General features: G+C 41.8%; 1 protein-coding gene across 1 annotated transcript in view; it reads left to right on the forward strand.

The window, feature by feature from the left end:
* The window catches only part of mrpl23 (mitochondrial ribosomal protein L23), a 37,940-nt gene that overhangs the window by 1,481 nt on the left and 9,616 nt on the right, over positions 1-26,843 (forward strand). The window contains exons 3-4 of the mRNA XM_034141808.1: positions 10,430-10,512; positions 18,680-18,753. Of these exons, the coding sequence (XP_033997699.1) occupies positions 10,430-10,512; positions 18,680-18,753 (157 nt within the window). The remainder of the gene's footprint in view (positions 1-10,429; positions 10,513-18,679; positions 18,754-26,843) is intronic.

A 26,843-nucleotide genomic window follows, 5' to 3' on the forward strand; every position in this document is an offset into this window, starting at 1 on the left:
ATTTGTACCATTTATTTAAAAGGAAACAAATAAAATATGTATTGTGTGCAAACTTGCCACTTTTTTGTACCTATGCCACACAGCAAAATTCACAGTTGTATATTGCACATTTTGATATTCTAAACTCTTACTTCTACCACTACTACTAGTACTGTAATGATATGGAAATAAGTAAGCATTTGTGTATTAATGTACATGTTAAGAGGAAGACAGGAACAAATTTCATCACTCGGAATTTAGTCTACTTTACTTAAATGTTTGTCATACGTTACCATAGAACTTGCAAATCACCACTATCTAATAACCTCTCTATTTTTATGGACAATTCTATTTGTATTTTCTTTCTCCAGTCTCAATAGAGCCATACAATACATTACAAAGAACATATATTCCTCTGAAACAGCTACTGCTCACAATAATAGCTTCTGATAGTTTGAAACTTATGGGTTGCTTTTAAGGTGAATTTGTAAATTTAACATCAATCCTAATGCTAAAAGGCTTATGTTTTTGTCTTCTTAGCTGCCTTTTTCCTCAAGTACAGGCCGTTCAGCTTCAGAACAGCTTTGTAGACCTGGTATGGATTCAGCACCATGTGTTTTTCTGAAGACTGGATGATAATTACCACAGGGATCCTGGACCTTGAGGATATAATGACTATAACAACTCTTAAAGCAACATTTACAGTGCTTCTTGCAAATATAAATATAACAAGCTTACGCCCTGCATAAATTGTAATATTATGAAAATACAAATCAGCTGTTTTATTTGGCATTGCAAATATTTTAGGTTATTTTGTAATATACTATACTATTATTTAAATGGCATTCACAACTACTATATAATGGACATATGTTTCACATTTTAGGCTGCAATCATTTGTTTTTACTGGCACTCACTGAAACCAGCTGGACCAGTAATATGCAGTGTTATTGAGTTGGTAACCATCACCACCAGGTGGCGTAACAGCCCCAAGAACAGAAGTCTGTTGCCCAGTCCTTAACAGTATTGACAGCTACTACCACTTTATGGCTGTCTTTAATGAACTCAGTTTCAAGGATGACTTGCAAAAGGCTGACGTCGGGCGGCAGGCAAGGTCAAAAGTGCTTTCATTTTCTGCTACAAAGGTCCATGTTGTAGACGGCGTTATGTGGAACAAAAAGGAGCCAATATTAATATCTAAACACAGAATAATAGTAATATGTTCTTGATCATTCTCCAAGTTCATGTCCAATGGGTTTTTATTATTTGTTATACTACTTTACTGTTTCTAGTGTTGCACATGAATGCTCCTTTACTAAACAATCATGCATGCTTCTCTGACCTCTAGCATAAAAAAAGCCTTACGGTACGTCCACACGGCAGCGTCGCGTTGAAGCTTGCCGGTGGGCGTGTCTGGCGTGCGACCAACAACCAATCACATTAATCTCCCGCCCCGGACACACAAGCACGCGGTTTGATTGGCTAGAGCTTGTACTGGCATATGATTTGATTGGCTGGCGCTTCCGTCGACGCTTCAAAAGTTGAACTTTTCTCAACTTTCGAAGCAAGTAACGGAGACAAAGCGACGCAACGGAACCACAATGCAGTTCGGCAAAGCGTGACGTCACCCCATTCAAAGTGAATGGGAAGCGTCTCCGTTGAAGCACGCGACGCTGCCGTGTGGACGTACCGTTATTGTCCAGATAACTGCCAGTCAATGGATATTTTCTCTTTAAATGATAGAAATTATGTGCGTTAAAATTCCTGTAGAAAAGTATTCTCTGAAATACTCAAACCCGCCTCTCTGGCACCAACAACCATTCTCAAACCACGTTTAAAGTAGCTCAAATCACCTTTCTTTCCAATTCTGACGCTTAGCTTGAACTTCAGTAAATCATCTTAAGCTTTTCTACATTCCTTAAATGCATTGAACTGCCACGTGATTGGCTGATCATATATTTATATAGTAGTGTATATATATTACTACAATCGGTTTAATGAGGTCTCCTTGTCACATAGTTATCTTTAACAAAATGAACTGGTTTAGACGAGAGGTATTTTGTCATATAATGCAGCAGGAGGTCCACACTACTCAGCACTTAGTAGTGATGATCTGATTCTGAGTACCTCTGCGAGCCAAGGTCACTGAGGTTAGCAGCGCTCCTCAGGCGCTGAGAAGGCCAGAGCCCACACTGGGGAGAAAAATTGAAGTTTGAGGCAGATCATCTATGTGTCTCTGGTGGGGTTTAGACCATAATCTCTTCATCCAGGTGCCTGGCCTCCCACTCTGATTCTTGCCTCTTCTCTGCCAAACTCCTAGGGTGATTATGTAATTGTGTGTGTGTGTGTGTGTCTGTGTGCGCGCTTGTCAGTGTGGGTTAGTCCGTTTGTAAAAATGGTGTGTGTCTTTGTGTATATATGCACAAAAGTGGGTAAGTGCAGGGTGCCTGTGTGTTTATAAGGGTGTGTAAGGGTTTTTTCCTTGCAGTCTTTGATGCCTGGGAGAGGTGCGCGGCTGATTGATATGCTGCTGGGGCCTCAGTGTGGGCTCGGAGCACTGTTATTTTTTTACTTTTCATACTCAAAATGTAGTAAATCGACACACAAAGAGACAGTGACAAAAACCATAAATCACTCCCACTTCTGGCTTATTGATGGGTTTGAGCAATCATTACAGTGAGAGCTGCTGTAGTTATGACTCTCGAGGGTAGGGGGTGTTGGCCTGGATATGTTGTAGTGCCGAGCAGCTGTTAATAAGAAGTGGTAATGTCGACGTTCTCAGGGCAATAACACATTGTGGCCTTTATTTGATCTATGTCGTTTTCTTGCTTGTTTCCACTAATATGCACTTGCTATCATCTGCACATGTCTCTCTCTGACCCACCCTGGGCTCTGCTGTTTATTGTGCTTTTCTTAAACCCTTTGCACCGAGTCCAAAACCAATCCCTCTTTGGCACTTTTTGTTTGAGACACCTGGACCGTGCTCTCTCATAATTCTCTTTCTACCTGCTGGAGGGACATGTTTGTTTGTCTTTTTGATTGTTCTCAAACCCTTTGTGCTATGTTAGTATTTCCTCCCCGCTCTAGAAGGAACATCATCAAATTTCTGGGTTTCCACCCACACACACCTCTTGTGCCCCACCTGGCATGGATAGAGGCCAGCACTGACACATACCCACACTACACACGCACAAGCACTCATACTCACAAACACAAACACATACACCCACAAAGAGAAGAAAGCTGAACTTTGTGTTCGGTCTACTACTCAGTCACATTTCATGCTACTATGCCGTCTAATAACTATGAAACCAGACCATGCTGCGGTTTCTCACTGTAATCAGGTATTAGCACACAGCAGCTCACATTGTCCTTCCACTCAGCACCTGTTGGATCTCACAATGTTATGAGTGCAATGACAATCACCGATTCTGTTCGCCCGTTCCACTTCATAAACAAGTTGGAACTTAGCGTATTCTTCAGGCTAATTAACTTCAGTTTATGTCATAGGAGGACATTTAGTGAGCTGGTAGTGGAGTGTAACCAACTGTTGACCCGTCTCTCTGTGAGCAGTTTACTGACTCCTGGTGACCTGTTCTTTGATCTATTTCTGTTCTATTGTCAGACAAAAACACAAACAATAAATATAATCCTTCACACGCTGCTCTCATACTCTCAACTTCTCAGCTGTCTCCTCTCCCTAAGTCTCAGGTTCCTCAATGGCTTTCTCCCTAAACAAAGTCTGCTATTATGATCTTGATACTTAGTGTTGAGCAACTTCTGTGCATCTATTGTCTCTGTAGATGGGAGGGTTAAAGTAGTGAGTGTGCATATCTCGACCCAAACCTGACAATGGGGTAGGCTGACAATGAGGAGCGGCTTTCTTTTGCCTTTCATCTGCGCAGAAAACCACTCTCCTGTTTCATTCTCACCACTAAGCCGCTCTGACACAATGTACTTTGATGTGTGCGAGTAGATGTGTGTGTGTGTGTGTGTGTGTGGACAATTTGTTGTACCTCAGACTTGACCTTACTGAACGATGTGTTGATAAGTGTTACACATTAAATCATTTCTGAGATGCTTATTTGATTACAAAACATCAACATGTCAGTGATCCTTCAGCTGTTAAAAAAAAAAAAAGCGTAAATCAAAAGGGTAATTCTCCTTTGAGACCACAGATTAAAGTTGTCAAGTCATTTATTTTTGACAGTGACTGTAACGGCTAACCCTAACGTATGCTGCACCTCATTGCTAATTCATTTGTCCTGTTTTGCATGTTTTCATCATGACGTTGGATCTTTATCTTATACCATTAAATCATCCATTCCTTGTACTGGCTGAGAATGCCTCAACACTTTTATCTGGCTCCCTATTAACATTGCTTTCCATTTAAAATATTCTCATATTGCTTATGGTATTCGCCTTGATACTGAACCCTGTTTGTGAACTCTCCATAACGATATAGCTAATATAAAAGTTCCTCTGTCTGTATTGATTACACATTACATTCATTTTTTTATTTATTAGCGTGGACCCTGAAATGTGTAAAATGAACTTAAAGGGCTTTATAAAATAAAAAAATAAAAAACATCAGTGGAGGCAGTGGGATAACATTGTATTGGTGTATGCCAAAATGCTTTTTAATACCGCCTACCGTAGCCAGCCTAATAACTACCTAATTTGACCACACTTCAAAACTATCCCTTTTTTATCCACAGAGTTTTGAAAGTCATCATTTTTTAATAATGTTACTTCAGCACAACAAAAGGATACTTACATACAAAATAAATAGGCCAAATAGTTAAGTTATGTGTTAAGGGCTTGAGGTTCCTCCAAACTGCAGTAAGTGCCTGTTGCATTAATTCATCATGCTTATCTGCCAACCAAAAAGGCCCCATAAAAAGACCAAATGTAGATGCAGCCCAGTTTCTATCAAACGGGGAACCACATTTAAAGCTTTCCAGTGGTTTGCCATGTCAAGTTGCTAAAACAAGCAACCTTTCCAATGAGGATTCATGAGAGCCACAAAAAAGAGTAATGAGTCATTCCCATGCAAATTATTGTTCATGCAACAACAAGGACATGACAACAGCAACACCCCCATTCTTTGGATCAAATGTTGTTATATCAAATAATTTATAAAGACTGTGGCATGGCATTCTGAGTACACCATATTTAAAACATGACGCACCGTGATGACCACTAATCCACCCTAACGATGAAAATGATCTACCATATTGACATTTCATATAACAGTTATTCAGTTACGCACGCTTCCACCGCTTAACAAGTTGGTTGTTATCGTGATAAAATATCTTTTGGTATGTGTTCCCATTTTTTTTATTATGGGTTATTATGGGTCAAACCTGAAGGTGACAGCAATATGAGTACAGCAAGAGTGCTATGTGTTGGTACAAACACATTTGATTGCGTTATCAAATACAACATTACTGGTGCCTCTGGAAATCTCTTTTAAAGGACAGGTGTCATGCTTTTCCGGTTATTACCCGTCCCCTTTTGTGTTATGAAGGTTTTTATGCATGTAAACGGTGTGCAGAGTCAAAACCCTCAAAGTACACCCTGTAGCGAGTAAAACTCTAACACAGAAAATACCTCCCCAAAACGCCTCGTTGGAGATACGTCATTGTCCATTGTTTACTTCCTGGGTATCGCTACATAGGGATACCCAGTAGCCACGCCCAGAGCCACGCCCAGAGCTACAACGAGCCGTTAAAGGCAGAGAGTGAAATTCAGTGAATACACGTAGTTTACAGAGATGCTGTATGAGAAACCAATGTGAGTTTGGAAAATTGCACAATATAAATCTATTCTAGTAGACCTCAACAATGGAATTGTGATCAGTGGAAATGGCCATGACACCTCTCCTTTAAGCGGAAAATACCTTTTGCAATTTTTGTTATTTTAAAAAGCCATAGTTGAGTACTTAAGCATTACGTTTATACACTTTCTTAAAAAGGTCAAATTGATGGACCCTATACTGTACTTTAAAAAATATTTTTCAACCTCTTAAAGTCAACATTATTCACAATTTTTAGATTTGTACATTTTGAAGTCTCAGTAGTAACATTGATGACAGTGTCAATATACACTTCCAGTTACAACTGTTATTTTTTATTATTTTGTTATTCACAATCCATTCCAACACCCAATGTTGTTCCCTTTGTAAAGCATGACCAATGAGTTTGAGAGGCTGCCAAAAATATTGCTGAGTCGTCTGCATATAGATAAGATGTAGACGCCTTGATTTCTCCATTAACTCATCCATCCTTTTGAAAGCTGTGCCCTCTAATTTATACTCTCCCCGAGTACATCTTTGGACACATAGCTGAAATATATGAACAATAGAGTGACATACTTTATATGCAAGTTTATAGTATACTTTATCATTATATTTCTCACTGCAGAAACAGTTTATTCCTTGAAAAGACGATATTTTTCGATAAATTCAAGAATCGTTTAATCTCATTGTCAAACATAGGGTTGCACAGTGAGTCTTCAGTCAATATTGTGTATTGTTTGCGGTTGAAGATAATTGAGAGTGGGTAGCTGTATAGGGTATCCTTTATGTACAAAAGAGGCACCACCCTTTCACCTGGCAGATGTTCTTTTAGCACCAACACATTAATAGACAAGGGGCAAGCAGTAGTCTCTGAGCTTTTAGAATACATTCACTATCCTCATTGTCAAAGACTGTCAAAGCTGCCTCTGTCTTGTCCTGCACTTTTCCAAATGTGCCCTTTCACCTACTTTTCTCATATGCTTTCGGGGCACAGGTGTAAATGGTTGCCTTAAACTACTGGAACTGATACTCCCCATCTCCTGGGCTTAGTGTGAGTTAGCCCAAACTGTGAATAGGAAATATCCCGGAGCATACTGTAAGGATTCATTTGCAGAGGAAGGATTACATTAGAGGGAAGCTGATAGAGGTTTGCGTTCTAGACCAGGGGTGTCCAAACATTTTTCACTGAGGTGAGCAAAATCAATCAAATGTAGGTCAATTTTGCTTGATAATTGAATATGCTTTAAGAAAAAAAACAGCCTACATCACAGCTGTCCATAGGGTTTCATTTATTTCGTTACAAAAAGTGTTGGCAGCTTATCCCATAAAACAGAATCCTCAGATTGCTTATAATAAGGGGAAATAGGAAGGGTGTACTTCCAGCTTGTTATACAAATAAGTTATTTGGCTTCTTTCTAACTACCATCGTTAGAAAAAGGTTTTCAATTTGATTTGACTACATTTATTTGAAAATGGGGCTTATTATAAATACTGTAATATATTTTCACATAAATATTTAAGAAGTACAATATAAGAGAAGCACAAGTGTAATGTGTGAGCCATTTGCCATTATACTTTGGAATTTGCTGCAGGCCAAATAAAAATTGACCATTGGCCGCAGGTTGGCCCCCAGGCCGTAGTTTGGACACCCCTGTTCTAGACCTATGTCACAGCAAGGTGAAACAATGGCATTACTTTTATTCCATGTCTGCGTCCCTTTTAGAAACCGGTTTGTGTTAGCACTACTGGATATCAGATGAATGCCTTTCATCTCACATCTACACTTCAGAACTATATAACTGTTTTAATTGTTTTCTAACAATAGTGCCAGTGTGCCTGTTTTAAACCTGCTCGGCAACAACGGACCATAATTGAGCCTAATCCATCGTCTGCGTCATCTGAAGCCTTTCTAGGTTTTGTGTTTAGAGTTCTTTCATCATCTTGGGCGAGGAATCTTTGTAGCATGTGTGTTTGCGTATAAATATATACCAGTTGCTGAGGAACGATGCCTTTCGCCCTGGCAGTTGCTGGAGGCAGGTTTTCATTCTTCCTGCGGGACAGAGGTGTGAAAGGTTAGCTTGTGGAGTCAGATGGGTGTTTATACTGGGATGATGATCAGATGCTGCCTGCATCACCATGGAAGACACCACGCCTTTGTCTAAGTTTAGCCTTGTTTATGTACACTTAACTTGACATTTTCTCCTCAGCTTTCAGCCCAAGGCTTCCTCTCAGACTTGATTCCAGTTTTGCTGAAATGTCATGTATTGACTCAGGTCAGAGAAAAACAGCTTTCTACTGTAACTCCTGTAAATCCAGTGTCTAGTATTTTTTGTGGTACATTTTCTATTTAGGTCACTACGGGTATTGATTACTGATAAAGATACATAATGATGTATATCATTACTTTTATGTGAGTTATTGGTTTTCATTTTTCTCATTGTTTTATCTTTGTGTCACCTAGATATATACTGTATATACTCAGATATATCATTTAAACATATTTGTATATGCAAGTTCGCCATAACCTTTTTAAAGAATATAACGAGACAAGCACCAACAGTGACAGTTTATACATGCGGTATTGACTAAAAATAGACATATTTAAGTGTAGTTTAAAAATAAAAACATCACCATAATGATCTTTCATTTTCCATCACATATAAGAGGAGACTAAATATAATATCATTTTTTTTTCTTTCTTCAATGCAGCAGTTCTATCAGGACTACGACCAGCAGAATAAACCAAGAAACCAAGTCAAGTTAAAGTAAACAATAACAACAACAGGGCTAGGGAGGAAGAAACAAGGTTATATTTTGGCTAGACTAGATTGAGTAAAATGTTTATTATAATCTGATGATGAAAATGTCAGCAATTTTCATTGACTATACTAAAATAGTTTTAAAACACTGAATTACCTTAGGTTAACTAAAACTTGACAAAAAGACTAAATATATAATCATACTGTGTGTGTATATATATATATATATATATATATATATATATATATATATATATATATATATATATACATATATACATTAGATACAGGACCTAGACTAAAACAAACAACATAGCTGACAGAATAAACATTAGTGCAGAGTATCAGACATGACCATGCTTGTGCGGTGTCTTATGCCCCTCTATATCTGTGGTGACTGGATCATTTGAGTGGTAAAGGCAGAAGGATTTAGATTCGCCATTAATCAGGATCAGTGTCCGTCTGCTAAATGATCCGGACGAGACCTCGCAGTCCCCGAGCCACTTTCCTTATTTCCAGCTCCCCCCCCCCTGCTTTCTAGGAAAACCGGTCTCTCAACACTATCACTCTCTCTTTCTGCGTCTCTTGATCTCAAGTACCCCCGGTCAGGCCGCTACGCTTCACTGCCCTTCAGAACACACACTGTGAGATTGGGGTTATGGGGGAGGTGGGTGGAAATGGAGCAGAAAGATGCATGTCACATGAGAAACAAATGTCTCTCCTCTCGGCTGGGTAAAGGAGGAACAATTGGCTTAAAAGGGCCTTAAAACGTTTACATCTTTCTTTGCATACTGATGCAGCAACTCCTTCACCCTAACAATCCCAGTGCTCATGGACCAGTACTGGGTCTGAGAGCGAGAACTCGGGTAGTGTAAGTAAGTTAGCTTCCTGAAGTTGGTGTTTGATAGAAAATCATAATACTCAAGAGTCAGCCCATCAAACCATCCTAATTCGGTAAAGATTGATCCAAATGTGGAAATAGTTACTGAAGTATCATAAACGGGCTTACCTTTCTTGATAAACACAATTGAGCATGTCACATTGAAGGAATCTATGCTACTTCACTGCTAGCTTTGCCAAAATGTAGCGTATTATAGAGGAAAAGGCATTTGTTTGCACTGCATGGAAACATATATTACATTATTCTTATGTACAAAGAGTCTTTGTGTTCACAGATGGGATTTTCTCATGCAATTGTTTGCCTAATATTGTAACAGCAGCTCAAGGTATTGTGTTGTTTTCTCTGAAAATAAGGAATATTATATTATCCGGTGCTATCAGAAAAACATATGAGGTGATAGAATATGCCATATCCGAGGCACTCATGTCAGACCACAACGTCGCTATTAAGCACTTTGTCAGAGGCGTTTGGGAAGTGCTCTCTACCAGGCTAATCCGATTGGCTAGATTGATTAGCAGTTAAAAGCCTTTCTTCCTCTGGTCGGAGCATTCCGTTCCAAATGCTGCCAAGTGGGCTATCTTCAGCTGAGCTGGCCCACCGGATCAGTTGGTGCCAGGCTCGCTTCCTGTGTAGGGTTTCACCGGGCGCGATCAATACATGCAGACATCTAATTGGATGAACACTGACACTCACATTTCTCTTCTCTCCACTTTATGGGCCAGGGAATAAAAGCTGAATATGGGTTTAGATGAGTGTCCTGTCAGTTACAGTAGGTAAGATAACAGCAGAGTTTATGGGAATGCAGTGTGGAAATAAGCTGTATCTTTTTTTGTCTGTGTCAATTAAGTGAACTTAATGTTATATGATGGACACTGATTGCATGTAACCCTGCAAGTGCTTGACTGTAACCTCTGATGCTGAAAGCCTTGTTTAACACCCTGTTCTCCCCCCTTTCTCCCCATTTTCCTATTTTCTTTCCCTTTGCGACAGAATGACCAAGTATGACATAAAGAACTACCTGGAGAACATCTATAATGTCCCTGTTGGAGTAGTTCGCACCAGGATACAGTTTGGTAAGTGTGTTCAAAAACATTCAGGGAGCTGTATTATTTACACAACTTGGAGTTATTGACACTACCTCATGAGATATTTGTATTTCTCATAAACTAACTGATAGAATGGATCGAAGTTGACTTGCTCTTGCGTCATTATCACAGGAGAATCTCTATTTATTTTTCTAAATGAGTTGGTTTGCAGGATAGATTACGTATTGCTCCTTTTTTGGACAGCGACTGCTCCATAGTTGTGGGAGCTTCATGCTGCTGCTAGGTTTGGTGTTTCTTTCTGTTTGGGTGTGTCAGGGTCAAATGCATTCTGGGTCGGGTCTAATTATCCTTGCGTCTTTCCAAATTGGCTTTGGCTGTCCCCAGGTTGGTTTCAGATGACGTTCATAACTTCAACCTCAGATAACATTAAGATAATATATTCATGAGTGACAGTTACCAAAGCACATTTCCAGATAATTGTAGATTTCTCTGTAAAATATCGATACACACACAGAAATTATAAGGACATTTTAAGTTAGTTCAATTCCCACAATTCAATACCATATTATTCCTGTAAGAGAAATTGTATGCAGCATTATAGTTTTGTTTCTCTCGGGCCCAGTATAGGTCTGTGGTATGTTATGGATTTAGCTTTATTATTGTTTCCAGTATGGAACTCATTTTATTTACGGTAAGTGGACTGAGTACAAGGAGCCTCGGAGAATAGAAAAAAACCCACAATGCAGACTTTATAGCCACAGGCACTAAAATTATGACGCAAAAAGCTAGCAATTGAAGAACATAACACAAAGCATGACTGTACATCTATGTAAAGACATGGAGTTCTTCCAACTGTTCGGAGAGAGTGTTAAGGCGGTGATGAAAACACTTGATTTATGGAATGCAATACCAAGCCACAAACATTTCATCTGAATTAAAATCCTAAAGTTTTACTGCAGCTGTTGTAAGTAACTGAACAAATGGTACACACACACATGCACACAGACACACACGCGCGCACACAGACACACACGCACACACACACACACACACACACACACACACACACACACACACACACACACCATCTTAGTTTTTCACTATTTGTCAAACTCTGCCTCTTCGCTGTAAAGTATTTTAAAAGGTAATTTGATGACTTGTTAAAAATAAGTGACTTCAGCTTCATGCAATAAGTTATTATTCTCCATACATTTACATATTCATCATACTGTGTTTTACTGTGATATGAAAATGTTTTATACAATACAGTGATATAGAAGCCTACTCAATAGAACACAACAGTACAAATATGCTTTGAATTAAGAGGCAATTCAGCACTTTTTACAGCTCCATCTCTACTTATAATGTAGGTGGGAAAGATGGCTTTGTGAAGTAGCTACAATTCATGTTACCATGGATTCCAGATACAAAATGTTCACAGAAAAAAAAGTAAATGTCAAAATTGCAAGACTTGACTCTTTTGAACAATTTAGTTATTAGTTTGTAAATCTTGTGGAAAACATTTAAGCTTCATGATATTTCTTTTGTTCAGATGAAAATATATAAATAATAGTATGGTTACAGTGTGCGAAAAAGCACACGCCCGATCGTCCGGGACGTGTTATTTATAATATCGGACAAGTACATCTTTCCATTGACTTGTCCGGCGGACAAGTGACGTTTTTGCCCATAATTATTGATAAATTCAGCTTACAAAAGGCAGAACTCATTCGCAAATTGTCCGTGTCCCCGCGGACCGCAGCTCTCTCTCTCCATGCTCCGGACCAGCTGATCGGTGCAGCTCTCTCTCTCTCTCTCTCTCTCTCTCTCTCTCTCTCTCTCTCTTCCCCCCCCCCCCCCCCCCCCCACACACACAGCGGATCCACAAACTTTCTTATGCTCTTTCTCTAACACGTAATGAAGGTTATTAAGCGTTTTAGCTCCTATGTTGTTAATATTGACCGCCATTTCTTTTATGAAGTGAACCAGCCTCCCTGTCTGTGTCCCCAGACTCGGAGGAGCACAGGGATGTCAGTATTGTTTATGAAGCAGGGTATAGAAAGTACATTATTGAAATGAAAATACTATTTATTTCCTTTTACAAACAGTGAGCAGCTGGGCAGCTGTAGCATATGTGTTGCAGGACATGTGTTGTACAGACTGTGTGGTTGGACTCTGTCTCACAGACAGGTTCCAGTGTAACATCAGAGGAGACTGGGCCAGTTGTACATTCTCAAACTGCACCACTTAGGACTAACTAAACAATGCAGAGATTCTTTTTATATCATTTTATTCAATAACCGTAACAAAATGAAACGGTATGAAGTGATTCGTAAATAGGAATACAGATTTGACTTAATGTTTTCATAAATATATTTTTCTCCCAGTGAAATTGGCATGGGACTTATTTTTACCCTCTCAAAGAACCGGAATCGAGAACCGAAAATAACCGGAATCGAAAAGCATAACCGGAATCGTTAAAATCCAAACGATACCCAACCATGGATGTATAATAAGAACCCAACCCTATGTGTGATGCAGTAAAATCTTACCGCTCACTTACGTTAGCGGTGTCGTAAAACCGTGGGAAAATGTAAAATACGATGGTGAAGAAGAAGATTCCAGTGGCCCGGACAAGTGAAAAATGTATTCGGACAAGTAAATTACCGAACTCACTTGTCCATGAACAAGTACTCTCTAAAAACTTTTTCTTACACTGGGTTATTTTCGCTGTGATCATTGCGGTTATGTCCATCCCATTTTTGTATCAGTCGACAAGTTTGTTAATGAAATGTTGGTTATTGGATTCACAGAAATGTAATTCTTTCTTGGCAAGCATAAAGTCTTATTAATTCTGTCTTTGGGTGGTTATCCGGGATTAGCAGTTCCAGATCTCGATGTAGACATTTTCCCGTTGACATGCAACAGCGGGAGTGTTTTCCAGCGGCTAGTTGCGGTAGTGGTTAGCGTGCCTGGCTCTCCTTTCCCCCTAACACACACAGCTGCTTATCTGACAATCTGCTGCTGCAGCATTCCAGCCTCCAGCTGTCCCAGGACACCCCACGCTCCCTCCGCACAAACACATACTATTCACTTACAAACTTGCAGCTTCGGGGCCCTAAGTGCCCCATCTTCTCCGCAGTCATCCCAACCCTCTGCCCCTTGTCAAGGATGTTCATAGAGCCCACAGTGTTATATCATTGACTTAATAATCCTCTTGACTTTTTATTAGGGGAGGTAACTGAGTTAGCATCGACTGATTTGGGGGCTCCCTACAAATCAAGGAATTTGCAAGTTCATGGAACAACATAAGTAGAGGACATATGGGTGGCTTAAAGTTGGAGAGACACTGATGGATGTGCTGAAAAAAGGAGGCACGCGCTCTCTCCATGCCGGCCTTAAGGGCCACGAGGAGCCCCCTCTACCTCTGGAGGAGAGCCTGGGAAGGAGAAGAGGGGAGAGGCGTCTAGCTTAGCCTAGCCTACATTTTGGAGGATCCATTAACGCTGTTTATTAGGGTTGTGTCATTAAAAGCTAGAGGAAAAGGAAAGCCCCTCGGGAGGGTGGGTGGAAGGAAAGCAGTGAACTGTGGGGGGACGGAGAAGAAAGGGCGGCTCAGGGCCCCCGTTGATCCCGAGGTGCGTCAGAGAAGGTATCCCTGTCTGCGTCAGGGGTTCCACTCCATTGGCAGCGTAAAGACGGCAAGAGGCTGAGGAAAGCGAGGGGCGCAAACGACCCTTTCTTTCCTCCATGGGCGGCAAGGGTATTTTGGAACGAGTTGCCATGGTTACCCCTCTGGCCTGGGATTTGTAACGTGATAGCTGACTGCCAAACCGCAATCTCAAAGTGGGAGAAATTGTGCTTACGTTTGCGAGTGTTGCATGAAAGCTCTGTCTGTGTGTCCGTATGTGTTAGGAAAGGGCTACGAGAATTAAGAGAAACACTGTGTGTGTGTGTGTGTGTGTGTGTGTGTGTGTGTGTGTGTGTGTGTGTGTGTGTGTGTGTGTGTGTGTGTGTGTGTGTGTGTGTGTGTGTGTGTGTGTGTGTGTGTGTGTGTGTGTGTGTGTGTGTGTGTGTGTGTGTGGTGTGTGTGTGTGTGTGTGTGTGTGTGTGTGTGTGTGTGTGTGTGTGTGTGTGTGTGTGTGTGTGTGTGTGTGTGTGTGTGTGTGTGTGTGTGTGTGTGTGTGGGTGTGTGTGTGTGTGTGTGTGTGTGTGTGTGTGTGTGTGTGTGTGTGTGTGTGTGTGTGTGTGTGTGTGTGTGTGTGTGTGTGTGTGTGTGTGTGTGTGTGTGTGTGTGTGTGTCCTTTCACCGGTTCTAGCATTTCCCAGTGGATTTCCTCAGCAAAGACACATACACCACACACAGAGGCAAACACTCTTCGTTACCTCTGTCTCCCACCCACACAGGGGCCTCCAGTTAGCCAGGGGGGCGTGGGGGGGGTGTTTTAAAACCCTGCTCAGGGCTTTCCCTTAGCAGTAGGCTGCCTGGCTAGTGATTACTAGCTACACATACAACGCACACAGATGGAAGCACACACACACACATAGACATACAGACACACACAAGTGACTCATTACAGCGGAATGTTTTTCATGTCATAAACCGTTCCCACGGCAATGGCAGTTACTCAGAGGGCCTGTTGACTTGACCACCAGGGTCTCATTGAGATTAGGGTTTAAAGCCGAGATGAAACATGATGCTGTGGTTATTATCTGCAATTCATAGTAGTGTTTTTGTCCTAGCGTAAAGATTGAGATAACATTGTGAAGTGCCGCTAGATTTAGTTATATAATTTTAATGTATTTATTGGAAGCCAGACTGCACACGCACTGAGCAGCTCTCAGAGTCCCCTGTCCTCCAGGCTTGGAGAGGTCCGACAGCAGAGAGGTTGATGTCCTCATCATCTTCAGATGGGGAAGAGGTTAAACTGACCTCAAATGTCAACAGCTCTGCTTTACTACACATACACACAGATTATTCCCTGGAAAAAAAATATGGTATAATATTTGTTATTCAGATAAGGATGAAACATAAAATTGCTTTACAGGTTAATATATGTAAGGAGTGCCTTGGTAATTTTGCTAACTTTCACCTCGGTGCGGAATGAAATCCGACAATCATTTACTATTAATCATTCTGATTTTCATTCTAATTCATCATTATCCCTCAACATTATACATTTGGTCTTAATATTACAAAAAAAAAATGACAAATGTCCATTATTATGACTTGAAATCCTAGGTGATGCTATTAAATGTCAACTGTTTAACCAACAATCAAAAACTCAATGTTAGGACAAAGACTAAAGATCTACAAATCTACATTTGTAATGCTGGAATGATTAAATGTTTTGCATTTTTGCTTGAAAAAATGTATTCTGAAATTGTTGCCATTTCATTTAAAAATCCACTAATTGTTGTGGCTCTGATAATGATTATCATTACATTAGACTTCATATTATTACAAAAATGCATTGTCTCTTCCAGTGAATGGAATACCTCTTCAATTAACATACTCAATACATTATAGCAAAAACTTTGAAGAAATCATGCTCATCTTTTTGCTACATTGTCCACCAAGACTCTTTAGGACAGGGGTGCCCAACCTTTTTTGAACCGAGAGCTACTTTTAAAGTTGCCAGTCTGCCGAGATCTACCAGTCCAAATAGAGAGGCGTAGCCATTACTGACAGCCTACTACCAGGTAAATACACACTTGTATAAAACTGACCTTTGTACGATTAATACTTCATAAAATACTGCAGATCCTTTATCTTACCTCTTTCTAATCTACACACATACAAGTATTTAAAGTGGACCTATCATGCTATATTTAAATGATATATTGTAGGGCCATACCTATATAAGGTATATTTATACGTTTCTGTTTTCAAAATACAGTACCAAACAGATCATGCATTTTAGCCATGCCTCATTTCGCTCTATGTGCTGTTTGCTGTCTACGGGTCTGATCTCTGTGAGCTGCAGCTGACCACGCCCCCCTGCAGGAGAGGGGAGCCGTGCTCTGATGAAGTCAAGAGGGGGAGAAAAAAAGATCTCCGTCCTCCGTGTTTTATTATATAGAGTCGTTATTCATTTGTTTTAAAGCTCAATAAATAACAAAGAAGACCTTTGACCGGCACTTTTCTAATTTTGTCCGGAAGATTTCAACTTTAACGGACATCTTGACCGGCGAAAGAAACTGAAACTGAAACTCTGCCGCACGGTCCCCTCGTTGTCATCTGCTGGTGGACTAACCGGAGAGAATTACAGTGCTTGCCTCGACGGGGAGGGATTGCATTGAATTAAAGCAGCGGGAGCAAACGCTTGCCTCGGGGAGGGAGAAAAAAAGCCACAGCGGAGAATAAACAGAAGGGTAACCATGGTAACTATAGGCGGGAAGTCTTCTTCGCTGCTTTTGTGGCAGACTACAGCGCAACTTACAGGCCTGGCATATGTACTACAGCGTCTCCAGCACTTTCGAGCGGCAATGGCCGGCCGTGGCCCAACCCCACATTCCCCTGATAGGTTGAGAGTTGGCCCAATAGCCGTAGCGCCACTTCTGTGACGACATAGAAGTGTTCAAATCTGGATCAGTCTGTATCAGATCCGTTGCAGCCCCTTTTTTAGAGATTTGGGTATGGAGGAAAATAGAGAGGGTTGTGTTTTCTGACACTTGGAGAGTTCCCTGGAACACCGGGGACACGTATTCATGTATAAAAGACATACAAAAGTGCATTTTGCATGATAGGTCCCCTTTAACTGAAGTTACACAACAGTGTTGTTGATACAGAGTTGGAGTTTATCCACACGTCACAAACTACAGTGGGTCATGTTTTCAAGAAACATTGAACAGTGCTGCCACATATGACACAGGAAAAAAAGAAAAGACACTGAACCCTTTCTTTGCCATTATATAAAAGTAGTGTTGCTACAAAAGTATAAATTAGGCTTACTCGTAAGACAACTCAGATCTGAAGCTACACCGGAATCTGCTGCCAAAGTGCAATAAAAAAGACTAAATGAATAGAATCAAACCCTTTCTTTGTTGCATTTTAGTAGAGTATAAAAAGAAATGCCTTTAAAATAGGATGCAAGCAACACTAGTTTCTTAACCTGAATTGATAATAGACTATAATCAATTTAAGTTTGCATTCTTATACCATTTTGTACAATAATTATAATGAATAAGTTCAAACAAACTAAAACTTACAGATGATTAATAACGGTATCTAACTTGAGTTTTTATTATATCAAAAACCTGTTGAAATGCTACTGTTATTTTTACTGTCCCCAAAAAGCGCGTCGGCAGCCTCCAGGAATGCTTCTTTCACAACTTCGCCGTCTTTGAAAGACTTCATGTGTTTCGCAAGAACGTGACTGACACGATAAGATGTTATGGTAGCAGCCTTGCTCTTGTTGTTGGGCCTGGTGAAAATGGACTGCTGTGCATTTAGCTGTCCTTTCAGGTCCCTCACCTTTTGGGAGCGTAGGGCAGAATTAGGAGGGAATTCCGTCTCGTAGCGTTTGTGCACTGTTTTGAAATGCCGCTCCTAAATTACCCTTCTTCGATAAAGCCACGCTCGCATTGCAGATGAGACGGATGGACTTTGAATTGGAATAGATAAAAAAATAATCATCCTCCCACTCGGAGTGAAAATTATATATTTTGGGCTTTTTTGCTTCTGCCATAATTGCGGTCTTGTGTGTGTGCGGACTGTCACTCCTCTTGACACGGACAACGTCAGCGAAATAGTGCCCACTACCCACCAGCCACGCCCCGACACATGGGGTCACGCCAATCACAAAGCTTTGATGCGTTCAAGTGCATTATTCTGGCACAGGAAGATTATGTTATAGGACATTAACGATAAAACAGAATATTGTTGTTCTATTTTTAGACACATCTCGCGATCGACTGGGAATCTCCCGGTCGATCGCGATCGACTGGTTGGGCACCCCTGCTTTAGGACAAGTTACCTCATTATAGGCCGTATCGCAAAGTTTCTCCAAGATGAAACACTTCCATGGTCTCAACGGCATATCGTTATGTTGCGAAACTTTACTCTCACCATATTCATAAATGTCACCACCCTCACTATGTCGCACTGTCTGCTGTCTCACAACCACACTCTCACACTTAGTCATGCCTGTTTACCAACAAGTACAATAACTGCTGTTCTTCGTTTTATCAGGCTCCAACAAGAAGAGGAATCATCGAAACCAGAAGATCAAGCAGCCTGACTACAAAGTAGCCTACGTTCAGCTGGTGAGAACACACACACACACACACACACACACACACACACACACACACACACACACACACACACACACACACTCTCTCTCTTCCTCCCACTCTGACTGTTTTCTGCTTAGTGTGTTGTTTGAGTAGCATTAGCTCATTGACTCCTGTCCCATACACAGTGGGAGGTGAAGACCTTGCCACAATAACTTTCTTTCTTTCTCTCTGTCTCTCTCCCTCTCTTTCTCTCTCAGCCAGACCTCTGTGTTATTGTGGGGGCTGCATTATTAAACACAACACCCAGGGGGGAAAGGGCATTTTCAGGCCTTGAGCCTTCAGCTTTTGTGTCATGGGCTATTTTTTAAAGGGAGACTTGGCGGGTGAGAGAGGTGAGATGGGTAAGTCGATGTTCCCCCGTAGAGCCCTGAGGGGCTGGCAGCCTTTGAAGGTGAGCTCTGAAACTAACTCGCACACAAATGCAGGTATGAAGAGACACGTAACAATAAAACATCAGTGGGCACACATTTTATTTGCTCGAATGCCATCTCAAATGTTCTCATGAAAAGTAAATGCTCACAAAGTGTGCAGCCTAACCTCGCATCTCTCTCCTCCTGTGGGGTTCACACACTCTGGCTGCCCTCTGCTCTAGCTGCAGTCTGGGTTTCTGAGGGGCCTGAGGTTAAAAGGTTGTCCTTGGTTACATGCCAGACTTATTACAGGAAATATTGAGATATGTTTATCATCTGGTGTAGCTCTCCTTTCTGTGAGCAATCATCTACACTTGGTGTGTGTGTTTGATAAGACACTCCCGATGTCAGACAAGATTTCCTCGTTGCATCACAGCAGTTGCCCTCACACCTGTGTTTGAGGTAAGCTTTGGGTCAGGAAGGCCCAATCCCAGGACCTCTTGCCAATGTTTGAAGTATGTTACTCTTTGAAATCTAACAAACCTTCCTCTAAAACGTCAAAATAATTCGCTGTTTTAACGCGCCTTTGATGCCAGCGTAAAAAGCAAGGGCCCTTTGTTTTGTGCCTGTCGTTTTGATCTTGCTCAGATAAATCAACAGCGGTGTAGACGCTTGTTTATGCCGCGCCGCCCACCCGACTGGGAGCCATCAATCTTGAAACGGATGAAAAATGAAAATTGTCTAAACACGACAATTTGAAAGAGGATACATCATTGAAGCAGCCATGAATCTTTAAAAGGGGAGACTTCCTCTTGTCTGACACCAAGGAAGTGGCCTGTGATTTTGTGTGCGTCTGGAATTCCTTGCGGAGTCATCAGTGGTGCTGATGACTCCGCAAGGGAGTCTCACCAGACGCACACGACGATGATAGGTGTGAGGATGCAGAACAGCACACACACACACACACACACACACACACACACACACACACACACACACACACACACACACTCTGACATGTGTGTGTCATTCATGCATGCACAGCCCCATACGGAATTATGTTTTTCCTTGAGTGTCATTCGCTCTATAGTCCTAATCACGTCGCGGTTTTCTGAAGTCATGCTCATTTGACGGGGAACAGCGGGCAGATGCTGGCTCTTTGTGCTTAAAATGGCTTGATATAAAACCGAATATCCGGCCTATTTCTCTGGCAGATTTTTGGTAAAAACATTCTCTCAACTTCTTTTCCTACCTCACTCTCCCTCTCTTGTGTACGCACACACACATTTACACAAGCGCGCACACACACAGCCCCAGAAAACCCTCCTTTCTTTTGCAGTGGTGGGTAGAAAACAAGATTGTTCCTAATTGACTCCACATGTGGGAGAGTGTTCTTTGGGTCGATGCTCACACCACGGTCCCCCCATTCTCCCCTCATCCTTCCCTCTCCCCATTCTCTCCCCCTGCTCCCTCCATCCGCTAACATTGCAGCAGTACTACGTTTGCGCCCTCTCTCTCTCTCTCTCTCATTCCTTAGTCTTGGTTTGTGGTTGAGGGGAGGCCTCCCGTTAGCGGGGTTCCGTGACGGCCATTTTCCTCAGGCTTAGGGGGGACCCCAGTAACAGGGGGAGAGATAGCGTCTGCATGTATGAAATGTGCACTGTGTGTGTATGTGTGTGTGTGTGAGGGGCTCACACAGGGGAGGCGACTAAGGGCATGATGGAGTCATGCCAGAGCAGGGAGGTCCAGAGCCGGGGCAAAGGCATCAGGGGGAGGAGAAGAGGATGTGTGTGTGTGTGTGTGTGTGAGTGTGGGACAGGGTAGTGGTGGTTGGGTGACAAAAACAGCAGTACAAAATGAAAATCTTGAGTCTAGAGGACTGCTTTTAGGTCTGGCTGCACATCAATGGCACTGGTGTGTGTATAGAGTCCGACAGCTTAGCCCATTTTCGCAGTCACCTCATACTGTTCCATTCATTTGATGCTGTAAAGGCTGCTGTTGGAATATCTAATTGTGCATGTGCATTGCTCTTTTTTACCTCCGTTACAGACATTACTTCACGTACAGTAGGAGTAATTCGATTTTCTGACTCACATTGCCTTTTGAGTAATAACATTTTCCTCAGGTTTTTAGGAACACTCTACTGTTTACAAAGACAGTTACATCACTTTCATTATCATGAAATCCTGTTGCATTTTTGTAGAAAATCTGTTAGAATAAGGCTTTTTTGCATCTTCATAATGCATGTCATACCTTGTGGTTTACCCTAATTCAAATTATCTTGGCACATCTCACAGCTAAATGCCACCATTTCCATTTGAACATTTTGTAAACCAAAGAAAAAATAAAACAATCAACCTTTGAAATTATAGTCATTTTTAAAGGATTTTAGTCATTATTCAGCAAAATGATTGTCAGTCAAACATGTATTATTAATTCCTCTCTGCATGGCGTGTAGATAAAAAGGCTGTGGTGGGTTTTGGTCAGAGGGGGGGGTTATGTTCTCTCTTTGGAGTGGCAGCTAGTTTGCAAGAGAGCTCTGGTGGCTGGTGCCAGCTGCAGCACTCGAGCAGGCTGAGTGCTCGGAGTGCATGTTGAAAGCTCCCAGAGGGTGACGCTGTGAATATATGAATGGGATGCCTGACCAGTGTCAGCTTTTCTGAATGATCCAGTTTAGTGCCACATTGTGCTGTAAATGTCAAATGCATGCTATAAAAGTTACAAGCTCTAATCAGCAGATTGTTTGCAGCTGGCGAGTTTATCCTTCCAACAACATGTTGTGTTTTAACATTACAAGATTCTTTAGAGACATCTTTGATACTTTTTTTTTTTAATTCCGAGTAGTTATGTGGTTGAATTTTCATTTAATTTAAAAGAGATTAATTACATTTGGAAACATTTTTAACTTTATTTTCTAATTTAGTTTGTTAGATGGTGAGTAAATCTCCCCCATCATTTTTGATTGATGTTATCCGTGTGAAGAAAAGCATTTAAGACATTTTCTCTGACGTTTTCAGATGAGTTTCAAAGGGAGGAGCATCAGTTTGTGTTTTCTGCGTGTTGAGCACCGCATGGCACGTCCAGGCACCTGCTGGATGCTTTCAACCATTTAGCAGAATAATCAACACTCGTGAACCGTTGTTTGACAGTCTGTATACACCTCGCTGGGAATCTGTGAGCATCGTCGTCAGTCCGTGCTTTTGTGGGGTGTGGTAACACAAATCCCACACAAGCTCCATTCCACAGAGTTTATCAGTAGACAAAAGCTCACTTCATACAGTCAGCGGAGAGTCAGCGGAGAGTCAGCGGAGAGTCTGCGTAAGGGCGAAAGCAGTGAAAGTAGATGAGTGGTAAACTTTACAGCAGATGGAGAGCAGTTGCACAGATGGTCCAGGGTGTTGTCACGATGCCGACCTTCATGAAGTGAACAGCTAGTTGTGGTCACACATAAACCAATGATGTAATTATTTTGATAGTAGTCACGATCGTGTGCTAAGGACTGCTTAGATCCATTTATACATATCCTAAACTCTTTATCTTTTTAAATGTTATTTAATATTATGTCCGGTGTTTTTTCAATAGTGTGTTTGTCTGGAAGTCCATATAAATGTATGCGGACATTTTAATTGGTTGTATTTACTTCCTTGAGTTGCACATTTTCTCGCAGTGAAAGCATCACACAAATACGGCATTTAGCCACTAGAGGCTTTCTATTGTTGGTTGTATGCCTGGTAACCAAGTTTGCAAAAGTAGTAAATAAGGTGTCAAGATGTTCCTCCAGTGCCCCGGCCCCTGAAGGCAGCGCAGTACCAGTCGCAGCAGTCCTAAGGCTCGGTTCCCCATGGCAACGTCCCGACCTGCCGACCACAAAACAAAACAAAATATGGGGTTGGACCAACAGTTGTAGAATAAGTAGTAGCTTCATTCAAATTGCTAATTTCCCGTGTTTCTTTCTGTCGCTTTCTGTTGCATCACTTGAAGTGAAAGGGAGCGGGAAGTGAGAGAGGGAGAGAGACAAACAAACAGAGGGAGAGCCTGAGTGGCAAACATGGAGGAGTTGTGACACAGCTGAAAAGAAGGGGAGGGGGGGCGGGGTTTTTGGGGGAACAGCTGCATTGAGAGGGAAGCTGTGGCCAAATCTGGCTCTCCTCTGTTTGACTGACACTAGATGGCAACGTTTTGCTGCACAGCTTCTCTCTTTAGCCGCTCTTATCGCCTATCTGTTATTGACTCGTAGTTGCTCAACAATAGACCCTCTTGGGTTGTGTGTTAGATTGTATGCCTATCTGGCTGGGTTGGGGGGGTGGAGGTGGGGAGGGGTACAGGATAGGATCCCCATGACCCCCCCCCCCCCCCCCCCCCCCCCCCCTTCCGTGTTCATGTTCTCTGCTCTGAGCGAAGCCCCGGCTCTCTGAAGCTGAAGGTGCTGATTCAGGGGGTTGGGCCAAGGGGGAAATCTTGCTTATCTGTGTGGAATTTTATTATTTTCAACTATTTGGATCATGATGTCTCCCGCTCTCCTCCCTCCCCCTTCCTCCTTTCCACCTTGTCACGCAAACACAGGCTTTCCTCACCCAGCCTTGTCTGTCTGTCTGCCGCTCTGTTTCCTTCACTTCCCTTTGCTGCCTCACCCTTGCTTATCACGCCAATTAACATTTTTAACTTCTGCCATTTCTCCCCCTGTTCCTTTTTCTCTTCTGTTTGTCTCACAGATTTATCAAATGAACATTGTTATTTCAATCCATTCCACTACTAATTCTTACATGTTAATGCTTCTTCTGTATGTTGAGCTGCTGTTCAGTAGCATCAGAATACAATAACAAGGTGCTGAGACTCAAAAGTCATTTTTCATAGCATAGGGCATTCCTTATGTGATTCCTTGTCGTATAATACGTCAATTAAATAGCATGTCGGGTCATCTTCACTACTCTGAATATGAATATTTAAACAAAACATACACATACAAGAAGACCATGGATTCAGAGAATTCCTCTGTCAAAAGATGGTCACATTTTGTGCACTTAAATGTTGGTTTCTATGTCTGATCTTACACAAATCTTTAATCAATTTATAGAACTCTCTATCGTTTGTATTTGCTGAGATGTTTAACCTCTGTGTGGCATATTAATGGTGTTTATTGAAGCAAAAGCTAACAATGGCATTTTTCTAAAATCATTCTTTACCTTAATGTATCAATGTTAACATTTTGGTAGCAGCATATCAACATATTTCTCTTCAAAGCAGAAAGCAAACAAAAACATCCAATGTAAAAAACGTACTCAATTACCTCAAATATTACCACAAAATCCATTGTTATCAAGGCCAAGTTTTACCAGAACATCCAGCAGAAAATATCCAATCTGATACTGCCCAAACTGTAGCGTACTCTCTCCAGTGAGCTCATATAGGCCCTGTGATATGACAGATGCAACGTGTTAATTACATCTTCTTTCTTCAAATGGGAGAGAAACTGTAGAATCAGTTCTCAGTGAGAAAAACCTGATTCTCATTTTATCAAGAGTCATGAAGCCCTACTTTCACTGTAATGTATCTGTCAGCATTCTAGGCGTATACATCGTCGGAAGGAAGGAATGGGCTGATACACTAATTATCGTGTGTACAATATATATGCGTGTGCGCACATATGCTGGTGGTCAGCCTAATAAAAGGCGAAGCTTTTTCCTGGCAATCAAGCTTCACTAAAAGGCCCCCCATCTCCCTATGTGTCTCCTGATTTGGAAAATTCACTCCCAAGAAAAAATGTGTGAGTGTGTGTGTGTGTAGATTTTCACTAGAGCTCAGTAGAGACAGAACATGAATTATAGAGACCAGAGCAGGGTCTTCACCATCCGGTTTGGAACCTCACACGCAAACCTTTTTTTTTAATGGCTTCAGTCGAAGCTGTCTGTTTTTTTTCTCAGACTTTCAACTCGGATCAATTGAGTTCGGATGATGCAAGCTCTAATGTCAGGACTGTGATGCAGATGTATTGCTTCGGTAAATGCTTATTAAATATTTATATCAAGAAAAAAAAAAGAGATACAAGCAAGACTGATGTCTAAAAAGCAGAACAGTACCGACATCGAGTGAAATGTAACATCTAACCAACACCACACTTCAGTTGTATGAATACAGTTTAATCCGGAGGTTTTTTTCTCTCATCCTACATATTCAGCATAGTCTTTTTCTTCTGTGGTTTTCCATTGATTCTTACTTATCTCTCTCTGCAGCATCTTCTCTCATCACCTTCATTTCCTCCCACATTTCCTCCAGGTTCCCCCTGTATAAAGATAGCCTAGCAACACACACACACACACACACACACACACACACACACACACACACACACACACACACACACACACACACACACACACACACACACACACCACAGTGCATGTCCACATGCTCGTAACCTTTCATGATTACCCCTGACCTGTAATGACACAGCTGCCACTTTGATCAGCCAATCACCATGCGGCACCACCCAAGTTCTCAGCGGGGCTGCCACTGGCCTGATAAAGCCCTCCGATAGGCCCCTGCTGATGCATTTCCTGTTTTGGTATGCTTCTTCATTTTTTATTTTCTCCACCAGCTGGTCCCCGCATTCTTCAGAGTCAGGGAGGGGGCAGGGGCAATGCCTGGATGTTTATGTTGCATGTTCATGTAGGGGTGAGTGTGTGTGTTTTTGTGCAATGGTCTAACTGTGTGTGTGTGTGTGTGTGTGTGTGTGTGTGTGTATGTTTGTGTACATGTGTATGTGTTTGTTAGCCTAGATAGTTGGGTTTGGGGCTGAGAGGGGGCAGGGTAGGTTGAGAAGATGCTTGAAATTGGGGGGAGGGTGTGTGAGGGTTGTTTACATGCGTCGACGAGAGAGAAATGGGGTACTTCGTGGGGGTTGGGGGGGTGAATGACATAGATGGAGAGGATAATGATAGTGAACAGCTGTTTATGGGGGTGGGGGGTTCAGACAGGCAAGGTTTAGGTGTGATTTGACTTTAAGGTATAGTGGTCAGGGTCTATGGCTGAAATCAATATGATTCACTGTTTGTTATTATTGCTAATATGGACAGATTCGGTCGTATTATTATTGTTGTTGTTATTATTCTTGGAGTGTCCGGTTGAAGCCCAGATGGATGTTAACATCTTTGTGGGTGGCTGGGTGTGTATTTAGATGGTGATGATCTTTTCCTGAGAGCTCTGTTACCAGGGTCTAATGTCTCCAGTAGCAGGCTATGAGCAGACATGCCCAGACATGAAAACTACCACACACACACACACACACACACACACACACACACACACACACACACACACATTTTCTCCTTACTCGCACCCACATTTTCTCCTTACTCGCACCCTCCGTTTGTCTCCGGGCAGAAGTATTTGCTTATGTATCACTGGCTGCCCTGTACTAGTATGTCAGAGGGTCCCTGCTAAAGATTTAAAAGTATTTTCAGTCGACACCAGAGCCAGTGTTCGCCCACCTGCCTCCCTACTGCTCCTGCTCCTTGTCCCACAAAGCACGTACTTACTTTCTCACAGTACTGACCACATATACGTAAGGGATAATGTGCAGCGACGCGGTCATTATGGGGAAAAGAACACCGACAGGCAGATCAGGAGCCCGATGCGAAGCGGAGGGATCTAGATCTGCATGAATACAAAAAAAAAAACAGAATAATATTCATCATAACAAAATCAGGT

The sequence above is a fragment of the Trematomus bernacchii genome, unplaced genomic scaffold, assembly GCF_902827165.1.
Source record: "Trematomus bernacchii unplaced genomic scaffold, fTreBer1.1, whole genome shotgun sequence".
Lineage (NCBI taxonomy): Eukaryota > Metazoa > Chordata > Actinopteri > Perciformes > Nototheniidae > Trematomus > Trematomus bernacchii.